The 18,466-nt window shown below is 43.0% G+C and overlaps 1 protein-coding gene across 2 annotated transcripts in view; it reads right to left on the reverse strand.

Moving 5' to 3' along the window:
- Positions 1–18,466, reverse strand: part of KLHL7 (kelch like family member 7) — a 37,459-nt gene that overhangs the window by 3,704 nt on the left and 15,289 nt on the right. For both annotated transcript variants that reach the window (XM_090046774.1, XM_090046775.1), the window contains 5 exons: positions 16,307–16,481; positions 14,513–14,655; positions 11,020–11,260; positions 5,888–6,089; positions 5,461–5,558 (listed from right to left, as the gene is read on the reverse strand). In XM_090046774.1, coding sequence (XP_089902900.1) covers positions 5,461–5,558; positions 5,888–6,089; positions 11,020–11,260; positions 14,513–14,655; positions 16,307–16,481 — 859 coding nt within the window. The remainder of the gene's footprint in view (positions 1–5,460; positions 5,559–5,887; positions 6,090–11,019; positions 11,261–14,512; positions 14,656–16,306; positions 16,482–18,466) is intronic.

Here is an 18,466-nt window from a genome sequence, read left to right on the forward strand (position 1 = left end):
ATAATTTTTGATGTATGGAATTTAATTATTGGAAGATCATCTTAAATTTGTCCCATCCCCCCTGCTACTGCCGGTGGTTGTGGGGAAAGATGATAAGGGGGACAGTAATGGGGCAGGCAATGGGGGGGTCAGGTGATAGGGGACAGGTAGTGAAAGAGGCAGGCAGCTTACTCCCTGCTTCCTGCCCTCCCCCCACATTGTACCTGAGGCTGCTGTGATGCCTCCTTCTCCCCCCTCCACACCATTTCTGCTCCCTGAAACCTCAGGTCCCCAGCCCTGATTCCTCTCATCTCCCCCATACCCCAAAAATCTCCCTCCTCCAACTGCCCCTTTGCACCACGTCAGCAAGCTCCATCCCTGCTGTAGCCTGGGGCACGGATCATGGTCCAGCCTTCCTTGTAGCAGTGGTGTGGAGCTGGCATTGCTGTTATGGGACTTAGCTGGAGCACATGCTCTGAGCTCTAGGCTGCAGTGAGGACACAGCCTGCTGACATGGAGGAAAGGTAAGGAGGAATGTGGCAGAGGGAGAAGCTGCACAGTGAGGACACTGGGGGTTGTAGGGGAGGAGTGGCAGGGCATACAGAGGGAGCAGGGGGGAGAAGGGTGGGGGGAAGAGGGCAGGTGGTAGCTGCATCTGCGGCTCTGGTTCCAGCCATCTGCCCCTCACTGCCTCATGCTCAATTATAAGGCAAAGAGCCTCCCCACCCCTCCGGTCGTGTTAAAAGCAGGGGGGGGAACCTCTTATATTTGAGTAAATATGATAAACAGTTTTAGTTTCCAAGCATTTTAGAAACACAAAAAAATTAACACTCACATTCAAGGTCCTGTAAAGAGAACAAGCATTATTCCAGACAGGGAAACAAAGGGTAAGTGGCTCAACAAAGGCTATATATACAATAAGTCATGCATTTCAAACACAGGACAATTAAAATTGGTCTCCAGTCATTCTTTTCATTTTAGTTACTGATTCGTATACTCCTTTAGACTTAATTCTGTGAGTGCATCTGTCTCTCCTCTCAGAGAGCAAAGCACACAATCAGCACCTTTCAAAAAAACAAACATGAAGAGTAACAAAGTTACCCTTTTACTGGATGAAGTGTTCAACTGTGTTATCTCTGTTAAAACAGTTTAAGGGTGAGAAGATTGCTGACTTGAAACCAGCTCTCTCTCATAGGGCTTCCAGTGGTAAAAGGTTTTGTTAAGTAGTTAGGATTGCAGGTAACCTGGTACCCCAAAAGTGGGGGTGGGGTGGGGGGCAGGAAGGACACCTGCAAAATTTCTGACTCTGGAAGTCTATGAAGCAGAGGTCAGCAATCTACAGCCCATGAGCCATACCTGACCTGCAAAGCAAGACCATTCAGTCCCTGGGTGCACGTGAACTGGGATGTTGGTGGATTGAGGCAGGGGAGTGGGGGCGGTCCTCCCTGCTCTCACCCCCACATTGCAGCTGCCACTGCACCCCTTGATGGCAACTGGCAGCAAAGGTAAGGGGCAACTGCAATAGGGGGTGAGAGAGCAGCCCTCTGTACAGATCAGAGAAGAACAGGACAGCAGCAGTTAGCCTGAGCAAAGCGGGACACAAGAGGGCGTCGTTAGCTGACAGCGCAAACCTTACTAGTTATGTCTTTGATGGCAGCTCACTTTCAAAGTAAGCTGTGCTAATTTGGCTATCATGCCAACCATTGCTTTAGAGAAGTTAACTACAAGAGCATGCTAACAATTCTCATAACCTTTTATCAACCAAGGGCTCTCTTTGACGTGATCTCTGCCAACTCTCAAGTTAAGCAAGAACATAACTTGTGAACACTTGGACTTGAAGAGACTCCAAAAAAATGGTGATAGGAAATTGGGGAGCTGCACAAAAACATGTCTGGCAAACAGATAAGAACCATTGCTCCTGTGAATCAAAATCCAGTAAAACAGTTTTGGGAGAGAGGGACAGGGCAGAGAATGGAAATGAAGGAAAAGCAGTGAAGACAGAGTAGCAAGACTTTGTCAATAAAAGCTGGCAATTATTGTCTGATACAATATTGAGGACCTGCGATAACTCAGGGTCATTCAAAACCCCAGGTTTTTTTTTGACATGAGGGGAATGCTTTTCCTTGTGTCCTCATAAAGACTTCATGGATTTTAGAAAACACATGTGAATTAATGGTGCCATATTTCTACCAAACATCAAGCAAAAAGTACTAACTATGAGTTGCCTATATCCTAAGTTTTGCCTCAGACCAAATTTTACAGAGAATGAAAAAAAAAGAATGACATGGCCTCTGTTCAAAATATTATTACAGTGCTGCTGAACAATAATACATTCAAAACAATATTTAATTATCATTTTAGGAATTTGATGCAAGCATTTAAAATACATAAATATACACATGCGAGTATACACACAAACACAGGTTTTCAAGTTAAGAAACAGCCTAATTAGTCAGGTGGAGGGGAGGGGTTGTTTTTTTAATTTTTTTTTTTTTTTAAACACATTCATGCTATTAAATAGAACAATTCCCTACTTTGGTTGACAGGCTGCATATTGCTACCTTCCATTCTTTTGTTCAGAACTGTTCAATTGTATAGAATGTCAGCAGAAATACTACTTTGTAGATAAGCTGGCCTCAAATGCCTCTACACGAACGCTCGTAGTATGGGCAACAAGCAGGAGGAACTCACCCTCCTGCTGGCTGACACCAGCCTGGACATAGTGGGGATTACTGAAACGTGGTGGGACGCAACGCATGATTGGGCGGTGAATGTCAAGGGCTATAGGCTATACAGGAGGGACAGGATAGGAAAAAGAGGTGGGGGCGTGGCACTCTATATTAAGGAGGAATTCACATCCTCGTCAATTAGCAAGGAGTCAGGGGAGGGGCACTCTGAAGTGCTTTGGGTTAGAGTACAAGGCAGTCGAGGGGAAAGGGACTTAATGGTGGGAGTCTATTACAGACCTCCCAACCAGGGAGAAGAGCTTGACCAGGAATTCTTGGGTCAGCTCACGGAGGCAGTGAAGGCTAAGGATGTGGTAGTCATGGGGGACCTGCACTTCCCGGGCATCTGCTGGGAAGAACAGTGAGCCAGGTCTGAACGCTCACGTAGGTTCTTGGCCAGAGTGCAGGACCTCCATTTAACCCAGGAGGTGCACAGCCCCACCAGGGGAGACGCCTTGTTGGACCTAGTGCTGGCCATGGGTGATGATCTGGTGAGGGGGCTGCGGGTGCTTGACCACCTGGGCAACAGCGATCATCGCCTGCTGGAATTCACCATCCAGCGCAAGGTGGCAAAGGCACGCAGTAAGGCAGCGGCCCTAGATTTTAGGAGGGCAAACTTCAACGAGCTAAGGAGGATAGTTGGAGAAGCCCTGAGGTCCCGGAGGGGAGGGGAGCCAGGTGTCCAAGGAGAGTGGTCGCTCCTTAAGGAGGCGATCCTCCAAGCCCAAAGGAAGGTAATCCCAACGAGGATCAAAGGGAGCAGGAGAGCACACAAGCCTCTGTGGCTCACCAAAAGCATCCGGGAATGTCTCCTTGCTAAAAAGGAGGCTTACACCCAATGGAAAGAAGGGGTCATCACCAGGGAGGACTATTCTGTAGTTGCTCGGGGATGTAGGGGGGTAGTTAGGAAGGCCAAGGCAGAGATGGAACTGGGACTAGCTTCCCAGATTAAGGACAATAACAAGTCCTTTTTTAAATACATAGGGGGTAAAAAGAAGGTCCCGGGTAATGTGGGGCCCTTGCAGGATGCGATGGGAAACTTGGTCGTCACTGCAGACAGCAAAGCTAACATGTTTAACGATTTCTTTGCCTCCATTTTCTTAAGTAGGGACCAGAACAGCCACCTCCCTGCTGGGCCCCCCTCAGGCCCCGGGGGAGACACACCTGGGCCATGGGTCAGCGAGGATTTAGTTAGGGAGCTTCTGGAGGGGTTGGACGTACTCAAGTCAGCCGGTCCGGATGATCTTCACCCTAGAGTTCTAAAGGAACTGGCCGAGGTCATTGCAAGTCCCCTGGCATGGCTTTACGAGCACTCGTGGTGCTCTGGTGAGGTGCTGGAGGACTGGAAGAGGGCCAACGTGGTCCCCATCTTCAAAAAAGGCAGGAAGGAGGACCCGGGAAACTATAGGCCGGTTAGTCTTACCTCGATCCTAGGCAAGCTGTTTGAGAAAATTATGCTGGCACACATCCAGGAGGGGCCAGCAGGGGACTGCATGCTTAGGGGCAAGGTCCTGTCATATCAACCTGGTGGCCTTTTACGATCAGATCACCAGATCATTAGATGCAGGGATAGCAGTGGATATAGTCTTCCTGGACTTCCGGAAGGCTTTTGACACTGTTTCTCACCCTGTTCTCATTAAGAAACTGGGGGGCTGTGGTGTAGACACCCACACAGTCAAATGGGTCGCCAACTGGCTGGAGGGCCGCACCCAGAGGGTGGTGGTGGATGGGTCCTTCTCAACCTGGAAGGACGTGGGCAGTGGGGTTCCGCAGGGCTCGGTCCTCGGGCCCACACTGTTCAACATCTTCATCAGTGATTTCGACGAGGGGGTAAAAAGCACCCTGCTCACATTTGCTGATGACACTAAGATGTGGGGGGACGTGGGCACACTGGAAGGATGCAACAGCCTACAATCAGACTTAGACAGGTTACAAGTGTGGGCGTACGAGAATAGGATGGGTTTCAACACAGACAAGTGCAAGGTGATGCACCTGGGGAGGAACAACCGGCACCATACCTACAGATTAGGGAACTCCCCTCTTGTCAGCACGGAGGCAGAAAAGGATCTGGGGGTCATCATTGACTCCAAGATGAACATGGGCCAGCAATGTGGGGAGGCAGTTAGGAAGGCCAACCGCACCTTGTCATGCATCCACAGATGCATCTCAAGCAGGACCAAGGAGGTGATCCTCCCCCTCTATGCAGCACTGGTCAGGCCGCAGCTGGAGTACTGCATCCAGTTCTGGGCGCCACACTTCAAGAGGGATGTCAACAGTATGGAGAGGGTCCAGAGGAGGGTCACTCGTATGATCAGGGGACAACAGGGCAGGCCCTATGAGGACAGGCTACGGGACCTGAACCTGTTCAGCCTCCAAAAGAGAAGGCTGAGGGGGGATCTTGTGGCCTGTTATAAACTAGTCAGGGGGGATCAGCAGGCATTGGGGGAGTCACTGTTCCCCCGAGCACTGCCAGGAGTGACCAGGAATAACGGTCACAAGCTGGCAGAGGGTAGGTTTAGGTTAGATATCAGGAGGCGCTACTTCACGGTCAGGACGGCTAGGGTCTGGAACCAACTTCCAAGAGAAGTGGTGCAGGCTTCTACCCTGGGGGTGTTTAAGAGGTTAGATGCACATCTTGCTGGGGTCGTTTGACCCCAGTATTCTTTCCTGCCATGGCAGGGGGTCGGACTAGATGATCTGCTCAGGTCCCTTCCGACCCTAGAAACTATAAAACTATGAAACAAAATCAAAATACCTAAACCATTTTGTCCTCCCACAGCAAATATTTTGTCTTTCACAAACACCAACCCATGATTCTTCCTCGCTTCAATCATTGGGCATAGTTCAGTCCATCTGAAAGAGAGAAATAGATAAAGAGATATAGAAAGAGAAAGTTATTTATTCATTCTTACTCATTTATTAGATTATATTTCTTTTTCATTTCTTGGGACTGGAAAAAATGTGAAATTTAAAGGAGTAGGTTTCCAACTTTTCAATCAAATCTTAAGCATCCTACATTTTTATTTAGTATTCCTGCCCTTTCCTCAAGCCAGTTCATTACCACATGCAATTCATCTCATCTTCCTACATATTCACATATGTTTCAGATTCTTAACTATCTGAAAAGTTAACTAAACCAGTAGAACAGCTGGCAACCAAAGGTATCAACAGTTGGTACTTACGTTTCAGTGGCTGGATCATAAACTTCACAGGAATTAAGGACCCTTCCAGAAACATTGTTTCCCAAACTTCCTCCACATACATAAATGAGACCATTTGCTTCCACCATGCCATGACTGCAACGTTGAGTCAGCATGCTAGGCTTTGTGTGCCAGCTTTCTGTTCTTGTATCATAACATTCAAATAAATATAGAGCAGAATTTCCTTTAAAAAAAAAAAAAAATGATTATTTTAATGCTCTATTTTAAAAGAAAATCAGCAAACAAACAGTAGTATTGAAGGATGTTTCAATCCTCACTTAAAAGCAAAGATGCTTTTTATCTCCCAACAGCACAATTTGTAACTATGGAAAATTTTGAAATATTCTACTTCTGACTGATTTCCTGACTCTTAATTTCTACCTTTCAAAGTACAACATATATTTAGTGTTTGATATTTGTGTTTTTAAATTGGTGAGAATCATCTGGATACTTCATTGAGAAGGACTCATGGAAGAACTTAACTGGGACATGGAATATTAAGCTCAGAAGTTAACAATAAAATGATAGTCTCTGTCTCTTATTAAACGATCCCAAACAGATATTAATTAAACAGATGACTACTTGTAAGTTGTTTTTGCACAGATTCATACAAACAGAAATGGGCTTATTACATATGGCTTGATTAATCCATATGATATTCCATCACATTTATTACAATGCATTCTTTCTTAAATAACATGGCTACATTAAGTTGGAACATATTACTGTTTTATTACTGACCATTTAACTGCAAAGTACTACTTGATGTTCTAATTTTTCCCATGCGTTGGAAAAGATATTTCCACATTTTTTCTTCTTTTCCTAACAGAAACCAATCCAGTTCCTGCTGATATCAATGGGGATCTTTCTACTGAAGGTAAAAGGAAGTTTAATAAGACATACTTAGGTGTACGCCTGAACCGAAGAACACTGGACAAAAGGCTTTTTCTACAGCAGGGGTGGGCGAAATATAGCCCAACACAGGATTTTGTCCAGCCTGTGGCAGGTCCCTTGGGCCTGCCCAGCCCAGGCATGGGGGCAGTGCAGCAGTGAGACGCGCTTCCCAACAGCCTCGAGTGGCAGCTACCTGCAATGGCAGCTCCTTCCAGCTACCACTGCTGCCACTGGACCTAGCCCCACTGCTTGCGCACTCCAGCCCGTCTGCCTGCACCCACGGCCAGAGGCATTGGATGTAGTGGGTAGGCAGGGTATCCACAGAGACCAGCTTGGGACCTATGGGGGCAGGGCATGCAGCTGGGCAGATGGGAAGGTGGGCTGGGAGCAGCATCCAGGACTGGGGTGGGCAGACTGAGATGGGGCCAGGGCCCAGGGCAGAGCTACGATCCACTGCCCAAACATCCCTTCAACAGGGGCTGGTTCTGTGGGCAGGAGTGTGCAAGGAATAGATAATGGCTCTGCCCTGATCCCAATCTCAGCCCTGGCCTCAGACCCGCCTGTCCTACTTTCGGATACCACTCCCTGCCAACCCGCAACCCCATCCTATCCACCCAGTCACATGCCCTACACACATGGGTCCCAGCTGGTTTCCACGTAGACCCTGGGATCACTGTTGACAGCGTGAGGCTGAGGTCTAGGGCAGAGCCACCATCTACTCTCCACATGTCCCTAACCACAGAACCAGCACACATCATGTGGATGTATGGGTAGTGGATCATGACTCTGCCCTGGGCCCTGGCCCTCTGCTGTTACTGCCTTGTGATCCTGGCCTTGGCTGCCCATCCCACTCCTGGATACTGCTCCCCACCCACGGCTCCATCCCATCCACCTGGCCAAGTACAGGGCAGAGCCACTTAGGGAGTTTTTGAGAGCTGTTGTAGTGGGGAGGGTGTGCTGACCCAGCCTGTGACAGCTTACCAAAACTCCTTAAGTGGCTCTCTGGTCCAAATAGTTGCCCACCCTTTTTCTAGAGTGCGTCAGGGTCATTTTCCCCCACATTGCCTAAGGTGTCATCATCTGCTTTGATGTAAGGTATCTCTCCTCACACACTCTGTCTTTAGAACCTAGAATGCTACACAAATAGTCCTCAAAACCTACATGGTGAAGACTGAATGTTCAGGTCTGATAGCATCATAGAAAGTTAGGGCTGGAAGGAATCTCAGGAGGTCCCTTCTAGTCCAACCCCCAGCTAAAGGCAGGGCCATCCCCAACTAGATCATTCCAGCCAAAGTGTTGTCTAGCCAGGTCTTGAAAACCTCCAAGGATGGAGCTTCCACCATCTCCCTGGGTAACCTGTTCCAGTGTTTTACTACTGTCCTAGTGAGAAAATTTTTCCTAATATCTAACATAAATTTCCCTTGTAGCAACTTAACACCAGTGCTCCTTGTTCTGTCATCTACCACCAGTAACAGTCTAGGTCTATCTTCTTTTGAACCCCTATTCAGGTAGTTGAAGGCTACTATTAAGTCCCCTCTCAGTCTCCTCTTCTCTAGACTAAATAAGCCCACTTCCCTTCTTTTTTCCTGAAAAGTCACGTGCCCCAGCCCCGTCACTATTTTTGTTGCCCTCTGCTGGACTCTCCAATTTGTCCACATCCTTTCTGTAGTGAGGGACTCAAAACTGAACACAACACCCCAGATGTGGGGCCTTACCAGTGCTGAATAGAGGGAAATAACCACTTCCTTAAACTTGCTGGCAACACTCCTACTAGTGCAGCCCAGTATGCTCTTAGCCTTCTTGGCAACAAGGGCACACTGCTGGCTCATATTCAGCTTATTGTCCACTGTAACCCCCAGGTCCTTTTCTGCAGAGCTGCTGCCCAGCCAGTCAGTCACCAATCTGTACTGGTGCATGGGATTGTTCCATCCTCAGTGCAGGACTTGGCACTTGTCCTTGTTGAACCTCATAAGATTCCTTCAGGCCCAAGCTTTCAATCTGATAGTCCAGTGAGTAGACTTCTACGAAGCACCCTTTTGTTTTTGTACAATGGTCATGCTTGGTTCTATTCAGAATTTCCTGTCATCTCTACTAAACAATCAGAAAGAGGAACTACACACAAAGAAGAGAACTTACAGGTGTTCAAGTACACCATTAGTATTAGTTGTTGTTCAAATTATCAATAGCAATTGTGTATTACAGTTTTTTTTAATAGAAGAGCTTCTAAAATGAGTGAATGTTACCAGTGCAATGCTTCCCATTTCTAAATAGGGAAAGAGAATTCTATTATTTGCAGTAGTTAAGATTTTCAAGGTAAAGCTAAAATAGTACTCCCAAGACAACATGGGAGAGCAGAAAGAGATCACATTACCCAAACTGAAATAACAGATCTGCGAGAACTGTACCTTCCCTCAATTAAATCAGTATACATATTTTTATTAAACAAACAGTGACAGCCACTGTAACAACACATAATAAATTAAGTCATGCAAATCTGAGATTTTAGTCTCTTCTACAGCTAGATAATTGTGGGAAGACTGGAAAACTGTTTATATTAAAATACAGTTTAATCAGGCAAACGTTATTTATTTTTCCTCATGTTTGCAGTTTGGTAGAGTTAGAATAGAAATGTTCTGTTGGACAGTTGGATGACATTTGTCAGATTTTAAAATACTTCCATAAAATTAATACAAACATTTTAATTGAATCTTCATTTGCTATTCCATCTTGAAAATTTTAAGGTGAAAGGGGGTACCATGCAATGTAAATAATTGAAAAGGGCAAATCTTAAGAGTAGTATGCATTACAGATGTAATAACTACACTAGATGTTATATAAAAGAATTATACAGACAAAACAAAAATCATACTACTTTATTGGCTGTCATTTAGAGAGCATAGGTCTCAGACCTTTATTTCCAAGTAACCTCTAGTTTTTAGAAGCATTTCAATAAAGTAGTTTTCATATCTTAGAACGAGGGAAAAGCAGTTACTTCATATCTATAACACTAGATGGCAGGTATGTACTGTTAACAGCCATGTCAAGACCAATTAAAGAACAGTAAAAGCTGTGTTATCTGGCATCCATGAGGAATGGGAAGTGCCCATTAATCAAATATGCTGGTTACCTGAGAGGTGTCTTTGCCTGTCTGGGCTGCTGCTCCTCCCACCACGTCCAGTGCACTAGGCTTCAACTCCCTGGCGTTAGTGTGCCAGGGGACAGGGGGCCTCGCGCAGGCTGCTTTGCCCTGGGGAGTGGTACAAAGTCAGCGAAGTGGGACTTGGTGAAACTGGAAGTGCCACATGGGGACTTCCGGTTTCGCTCTTGTTGTGTTGATCGGCATGCTGGTTAATAGAGCATGCCGGCTAATAAAGTGCCAGATAACACTGCTTTTACCGTATTTTATGCCTGTGTTAGCCCCTGATGATGAATATTATTTATCTTCTGCTCACTTTTAGTTTTGCCTTGCTACAAAGTTTGCAGCAGGGCAAAACTTAAGTGTCCTACTACCAATACTACTGTCATGATATTAGATGTTTTGACAGAATGCAAAGTAATCCTTTAGCTCTTGCACTGTTTCTGAAGGAAAAAGGAAGCCTCTTCATTAAATGAAGAAAACAAAATGAAAGTAGAACCAGCAAGCAACTTATTTCAAAAATTACTCCCTTAACAGGGATCCTTCCTTACAAGAGTAGTTAAGGAAAGTTTCACTACCAACAAGAACGGATATAAACCAGTCTTTTCCTAATGGTTAGGGCCATTATAGCCAGACCGTTACTGGAATTCATATCTTGACTCCTGGTGTGCATACAACTTTCCTGCTGTTGCATTAGTGCTGATAAAGATGATGCTGGTCCACATTCATAAGTAATAAAAGGTCAACGAGTTCTCTGCATTTACACCAGTAAACTGAGAGCAGGATTGGAGCTCTCATATCTATTTGCTTGTAGCTAATTTACTCTGGTATTTTCTTTGTGAGCTGAATAAAGTGCAGATATTGTTAATACAACAGTTCCACTGAAAATGCATTCAGACATGCAATAGAAAAGAAAAAAAAATATTCTCAGGGTCTCAAAAAGAATGTGTCTTGTTTTGGAACAAGCAAAGGACCATTACAGACAAGCATTACAGAAACACTTGTAGTTTCTTTTCAACAAGTCACAGAAATCAGGAAGCTTTACATGTATTCTCAGTTTGTTTTTTTAAAGATCGTGTCTTACCCACTTCTGAACCACCAGATGTATAAATTTTGCCCTCAGCAGCACAGGCTGCAAGGCTATCTCGAGGTGTTGGAGGTCCAAGTTTGGAATACCAGCTATCCTTCACCACATTGTAGCAGTCCATTCGCTTTATAGGGAAGAGCTGGGAACCACCCAGAATATAAACTACGTTGTCCCAGAAGACACAAGCTGCATCTCTGCGCTTTTCAAAGGGACATCGGATGTCTGTCCAGCTATAATCCTGCATTACAAAGAACAGGTAAAGTCTAACAGATTATATAAACCTCCCTGTAGTATTTTCAAACAAAGGTTTTCATAGACATTCAGACAGTCCATACTCCGTTTCTTTTTTCAAAACAAACACCAGTACTGCATATTGAAGAATACTCCTCAGGCACACATCCTGAAAATTTCTTAGAACACACACACGCATGCACGCACGCACACCCCTCTAGTTGCAATGAGCCATGACATTATCAATTTCTAGTTTCCATTCCCTTTGCATGTTCAGAATAGTTTCCCTGAAAACTGTTCTTTCAACAACAACAAAAAAAGAAACCTGAACTACTCCCAACATGTTGAAAACTATGCAAGCCACCAATACAAGAACATACCATGTTCTTTCATGGAAGTGGAGAAAGACATTTAATACTGAGAAACATTTTTATTTTACAGAAAAGTATTCTAAGTAAAAAATGAAAACAAAGGAGGGGAAAAAAGTTAAGTGTTATCAAACTGATAATAAAATTGAAAATATGTATTATACAGCTTTTATTGCCATGACAACTAGGAGAATTTTTTAAATAGAATTTATCACCACAAATTATATTTCCCTACTGACAGTGAATAGCACTAATAAAAATGAAGAACACTGCTGCCAGAAATGATAGCAGGGAACTACGCTTTGACTGGCTGACAAAAGTATAGCAAGTACCAAGGTACAAGGGTAACAGGAAGAAGAGACTATCACTGGCCAAATTCTGGAAATGACCAACCAAGAAGCTAACTCCATATTTGATGGTGCAGCTTTACCATGACTAACTACATCTGTGGTCTTTCTGAGTTTTATATAATTTACACCAATAGCATGAATTGCACTCAACAATGAAAAGAAAACCAAGTCTCTGGAGACTTGAATAATATCTCAAGGCAATAGAAAGCTAAGCTGGTTATTTTCTGGACCTAGACAGAGACAGATTATTTGTATTCCTGAAATAAGATACCTGTAGTAAAATCCTAATCCTGCTTAAATCAGTAAGAATTTAGTATTCATTTCAAATGGACCCAATATTTTACTCATGGATTCCTTCACTCTACCTTAAAAGTTGTAGGGCCTTAATCCTCAAAGTATACCCAATACAAACACCATAATATCATCTGAAAAAGTATAACATATATCTGATACAACCATGTAGGGAAAAAAGTCTTAACAATACCCCTGTGCCATATTTTTATAGCAAATACCATATAGCCCTAATTAATATTTAAAACATAAGTAGCAAATAGCAACATGTTCCACCAGTCTCATGTTTGGTGTAAGTCTGGCAAATAGAGGTAATACTTCTGTAAGCAGCTGAAGTTTCCACAGTGCGGATACCTTGCACGCAGTCCAAACTTCCTTCCTTCCTGTGGTTTGGCTTGATCAGTAACAGAAATACAAACCAAGACAGAAATTTCAACCCAAGTATTCTCTCCAAACTTGGTTATTTCTAGGGTTTTCACTACAGAACCAACTTCTTTTCTCCTTTAGACCCATACTTATAACCCTGGTCAAAACAGGCAACATGCACACATCAACTATAATTGTCTTTTTGCAGAGTGAAAGCCTCCAAAATTAGGATGATGTACCAAAAAGCTGCATTCTTGTGCATCATTCTGGATTAAGAGGTTTTCTTGTATGAAAATTTACACTACGAACAACTTTCTTCCTCTTGAGTTGTTTCTCAATGTTTTTGTATTAGAGGTGGTGCAGCAAATTTGACTAGGTACAACTAATCCGAGTTCAGTACTGGCTGGGAAGCACAAACTTGAAGCGTAATCAATTAAAAAAAAAAAGGAACTAAGATGCATTTTGAGCTTGACAATGCCCCTTGGTAGCCTTCTTCTGAAAAGCACGTTCCTGCATGCAAGTATATTGATTGTCATGTATTTCTACTGAATTGTTTGATGCTAATATTGCCTGACAGCTCTTTTCAGCCAATGGATGCAAGTTTTCACCACCTCTTGAACAAAAAGGTATACTAAAATCAATTTTATTGCAAGTAATAAAGATAAGTCATTTCATTAGTACTACCAAGATTAAGTACTGTATATACATAGGTAGTTTTGAGAATATCAGTTAACTATACTTTTTAAACTGTAAGCCCTTACAGCAGGAGCAAGCAATTCTTTCAGGCTGAAGGCCACTTACTGAGTTTTGGCAACCTGTCAAGGGATGCATGGGTAGCCATGCCCCTTTCACAGGTGCCCTGCCCCCTGGTTGCCACCTTGTGTCAAAGTCCTGCCCCCTAACCCCTGACCTTTGCCACCAATGTCCCTTCCCTTGCCGCCGGAAGTACTCCTTTCAGCAAGGGGGTTTGCCATCTCAGAACCAGAAAACTACCAAATTATATTCTAAAAAGCAAACATCTAAAACATTCATTAATTTGATTTCAAAAAAATATTTTTGTCCTGGTTTACATATGCTTGTGTAGTATACATAGAAGTGATTGTATATAATAGCTTAAAATGAAGTCTTACTCTTATGTATTGTGTGGGGGGTATAGGTTTGTGAAGGGCTGTGTGTATGTGGGGTGTGGGGGAGGGTGTAGGTGTGTCTGTGGGGGTGGATAGGTGCAGGGGGTGTAGAGTGAGGGAGCATGTGGGCATGTGTGGGTACAGGGTTTGGGGGGGCCTCTGTGTGTGTGTGGGGGGGGAGGGTGGCTGGGGTGTGTGAGGGGGTGTGGGTGTGGGAGTCTACGTGCATGGCTGTGTGGTGGGGGGGTATGTGGGTATATGTGCATGGTGGGGTGTATATTTGGGACTTACCCTACGAACACACACACACACAGTCCCTCCCTACACCCCCTCCCCCCCAGCCCTGGGGTCATGGGACCCATGCTCCCATGGTCCGGTGATGTAGCCAGGAGCCACATGGTGCTGGAGCAGTGCAGGGGCAGGAAGGCAGGTAAATGGCTGAGGGTATGGCGGGGCTGGGTTGCTGCATTCTGCTGGCAGCTCCTCCTGGGTCCTACTGCCCCTGGCTCTTGTCATCTTTGACAGGCAGCCAGGAGCAGATAAACATTTTCTAAATGTTTTAGGGGCCCCACAGCTGAATAGAATGGCCTGGCAAGCTGGATTCGGCCCATAGGCCAGATTTTGCCCACCCCTGCCTTACAGCATGGGACACACTTTTCTCTTCTACCTTTCTGAACACTGCCAAGTGTACCATCAGTGCTAACTTTATGCCATCACCAAATGCAAATGAAAAATCTTAAATGTATTCTGAGGTTACCTTTGGATTAAAGTATCTGCAGGACTGTGGCTGTGAGCCTCCAAACAAAGCAATGCGATAATCATGTTTTTTCCTTCGTGGTCTTGTACCCTCTACTAGCTCTTCTCTGTCCTCTGGAGAAAGAAGGTGATATCTCATTCCACCTAAAAGAAAAGCAACAACTATCAATTCCATGTGGCTTGAACACAAAGAGGGACTTATTTACTAGAGCAGGGACTTGTAATTTTCAGAAAAAACAAAGTGACACATTCTAAATAACTGGCATCTTTCTTAAATCTACTTTTACTTATGAAAATAAAATCTGAGTTTTTCTCCATTTACGAAATGGACATCATAGGACACAATAGTGGTACTCAGCTTTAGATCATCTCAGACAGGTCCAACAATGTCAGAATAAAGTTAAAGTTGACCTTGTGCTAAATGTCAATTTAAAGATCTACCTGTTTAGTTTGATTTAGCCTACTTAACCAGAAGTTGCCAGGTTAAACCAAGTAGAAGGAAAGATGCACAGAAAAAGACAAAAAAAAAAAAGGAAAATCCTAGGAAAACAAACTAAGCAGAAAACTTAGAAGTGCTCTAATATGTCTCCTAAACCCTGGGTTCCTGTACACGAACGCGGAGGCTGCTCCGGCATGCTGTACTTACAGCATGTTGGAAGAGACTTGATTGAGTCTGCTGGAACATGGCAATTACTGCACTCCAGTAGCCTCTCCCGTATCAGTGTCCCCATGCTTCAAAATGGCGGCAGAAGTACTTGAATGAAAGCTTGAATGAGCTTTTGTTCAAGTGCCCCTGCTGCCATTTTGAAGTGTAGGTATGCTGATACACGAGATGCTTCAGCCCTTTAATTTAAATTGCTCTTGGAGCCACTCTAAATTAAAGCTCTGTCCATTCACCCCTGGAGTACATATAAAAGTGCCCCCTTGTGCCCAATTCTGCACTGTGCTGAAAGTTCTAAATTCCAGTTAGTTTAACTGAGAGTTTAACACTCATGCGGGATAAAGCTTTCAATATAAAAGGAAAGGTGAGAAGGAAAAAAAATTAAATTAACGTTGCTTTTAAGGCAAGGCTGAACTAAATTATTTCCTGCCATTCAACTAGCACAGGAATACAGTTCAATTTTATTTCCAAAACCACGAATAAAGTTTATTAATATATAGACTGTTCTTGGGCATCTGATGAAATTAAGAATCACATTAGTTGCCCATGTCTGAAGAGAGGACAATTTTGTCTCCATTTTCCTTTAAAATAAATGCACATAATGATGAGACATTTAATTCAACATTTTTAGAGTATAACATCTGTAGCCCTAACTGTCAGTCTGCATTAAAGGTGGAAATGGTAGACGATAAGTTAAAGGTCCTTAAGTTGCCTTGGGAGACTTTTGAGTCTCAGACATTTTGACATAAACATTTTTGATGGACTGTAATATAAACTGGAGTAATATTAAAGTTATCAGCTACTCTCAAAGGTGCGTTAACCCTTCCAATTACCCCTAATAAATCCTAACAAGGAAGCCACATTCTGTTACTCAGCATTAAGTTGGAATCACTTACCAGGGACTTTCATTTCTTTTCTCATTAAAACTGCTAAACTCTAACAGGTGCTATTTATATAACAAGCTGCTTATCAGCTTCAACTAAATGACATGTCCTAGAATGAATAAAGCTAATGCCAAATTAAAACTAAAAATGCAATAAAAATATTTTCACTTTAGTGAGCAATTGTCAAACAACAACAACAAATAATCTAATCATAAAGACTACTAAAATATTCAACTAGGAAGCAACTTACTGATCACCATTTTAAGGCACTCAGGGTTATCCTGAATAAGTGGTTCCGCCTGAACAGTTTTACTTAAGAAATTTTTCGATATGAGAGGAAATCTGACTTTAGCAAGAATGTCAACCATGTATGGCTGGCGATTAGGTTCATCATATTTCAGCCACCTGACTGCTGCATCATAAACCTGAGAAAGAGAGGGAGACATACACACAAGCAATAAAACACTTGATAAAGTCTCCAAAGTGGCAAAGCAATTGAGTAGTTGGAGATCTATATAAATTTATGATCCAAGAATAAGGTGATTCCACAAAGTCAGTCATTATGTTAAACAAAATTAATACATGCTTCTGGGAAAAAAGCAACTTATAAACTCCTTGTATAATGACACTTTTATAGAGATCACATACATTTCCAAAGGTAAATTGTTGCAAGTATTGTATAGTCCTAAATGACAAGGCTTTTCATGTACAGAAGTACTGGTGAAATTATAGCCAACAATGAAGATGTTGTATTACAACACAATAATTACACCATTCCCTGTATCTGATGCATTTGATCTGATGTTTATAACCTGCTGCATGGGAAGTTTTTCAATCACACTAGTATTATGCGTTATTATGCGTCTTAGAACATGTATGGTAAAGTGAAATAAAAAATCCAAACATCACACTTACTTGGAGGAAGTTCACATTAAATGAGGTTTTAATAAAATGACAGCAGATTATTGAAAATGTAACATTAAGGATAAATTAGCTGCTATATTTTCCTTGAATCTTATTTACTTACTACAGGCAGAGAATCCAAGTATGTTGAGATGTACTACATAAGCATTTCTTCTGTTCCCCCTTTGCTTCTTTTTGGGGGAGTGGGGTGTGGTAGGAAAGTAGTAGGGGGAGCACAGCCTTGGTTTACAGGCTAAAATACTGGATTGCACAACTGCCAAATGTATATAGGGAAAAATCTTCATCTACAGGACTCACTTCGGAGTCACTATAGTATAATTACAGCTGATTATGATGTCACAAAAATCCATTTCTTTTAACTGAAACTGATCAGAACAAGTGAATGATTGGAGTTTGTTTGAAATAGTAGCTATTTTGCCATCAAATCATTTGCTACACAGTGGGCGCATCTACACATTCATTAATATGCTATTGTTACTGCATATTAAGTTAGTACCTCTAATATGAGGTACTACATAAAGGCGCACTGAGCTGCCCTAATGTGCAGTAGCAAAAGCAAATGCCTTTTTAGCGATGCTTAATGGGCAGTAGACTAATTCTACTTCACATTAGCATATTAGCACAGTTTTTCCTGACACTTTACTGTACAGTAGAATAGGCTATTAAACATTAAAGTGCACGCGTAGAAGCGCCTGAGTTACTCAAAGCGAAGGGTGGTCTTCCTGATTAAACTACATTACTTGCCAAATCTCTATGAATAAGAAGTCACACAGGAAGGAGTTAACCATTAGAAATAAACCTAGCTCAACACCACGGGCTAAGGCAGTGGTTTAATGGCAGTGTGCTAAGGCAGTGATTTACTTACATTACAGAGTGTACAAAGATTATCTGAATGTAGTAATCACGCTTCCACCCTTACTTCATTTGCATGACATCCTGCTTACATGTAAACTCCCTCCAGCATCACAGGAGGATTTATGCAGCATAAGAGTCTACACACCCATTTTCCTAAAGGCTTTTTAGGATACCAAATTCTACCTATACAAAATCCTTTTGCAATTTCAACTGAATTAGAACACACCCTTTCAGTCTGAGGCCAGCTGTATTGCTTAGTAAAGCTTGCAATTTACTTTACTTGGAATTAACTACTTTCTAAGGTGTTGCTTTGGGGCCTCAATGCTTTCCTGTATGTATACAGCTATATCTCTGAACTGAAACACGAACTGACACTCTTTTCCATAATTTGCAGCTAGTCAATTCTTGTGCCTTTGCCAAACGATGCTGAAAAAACTCCCAGACTAATACAAAACAAAGCTGCATTGTTAGTCCTTGCCAAAGTCTTCCAAATTTATGCTGCTGCATATGCAAGCACTTACTTGCATGTACTACACTAATTTATATCTTATCAGCCACATGTCATGTACATGTACGGCACTCTCAAAATAGCAAGAATCACACAATTTACACCTGCTCTTAAACTTCACCA

Source organism: Crocodylus siamensis, chromosome 5, assembly GCF_052110815.1.
Source record: "Crocodylus siamensis isolate JL-2025a chromosome 5, ASM5211081v1, whole genome shotgun sequence".
Lineage (NCBI taxonomy): Eukaryota > Metazoa > Chordata > Crocodylia > Crocodylidae > Crocodylus > Crocodylus siamensis.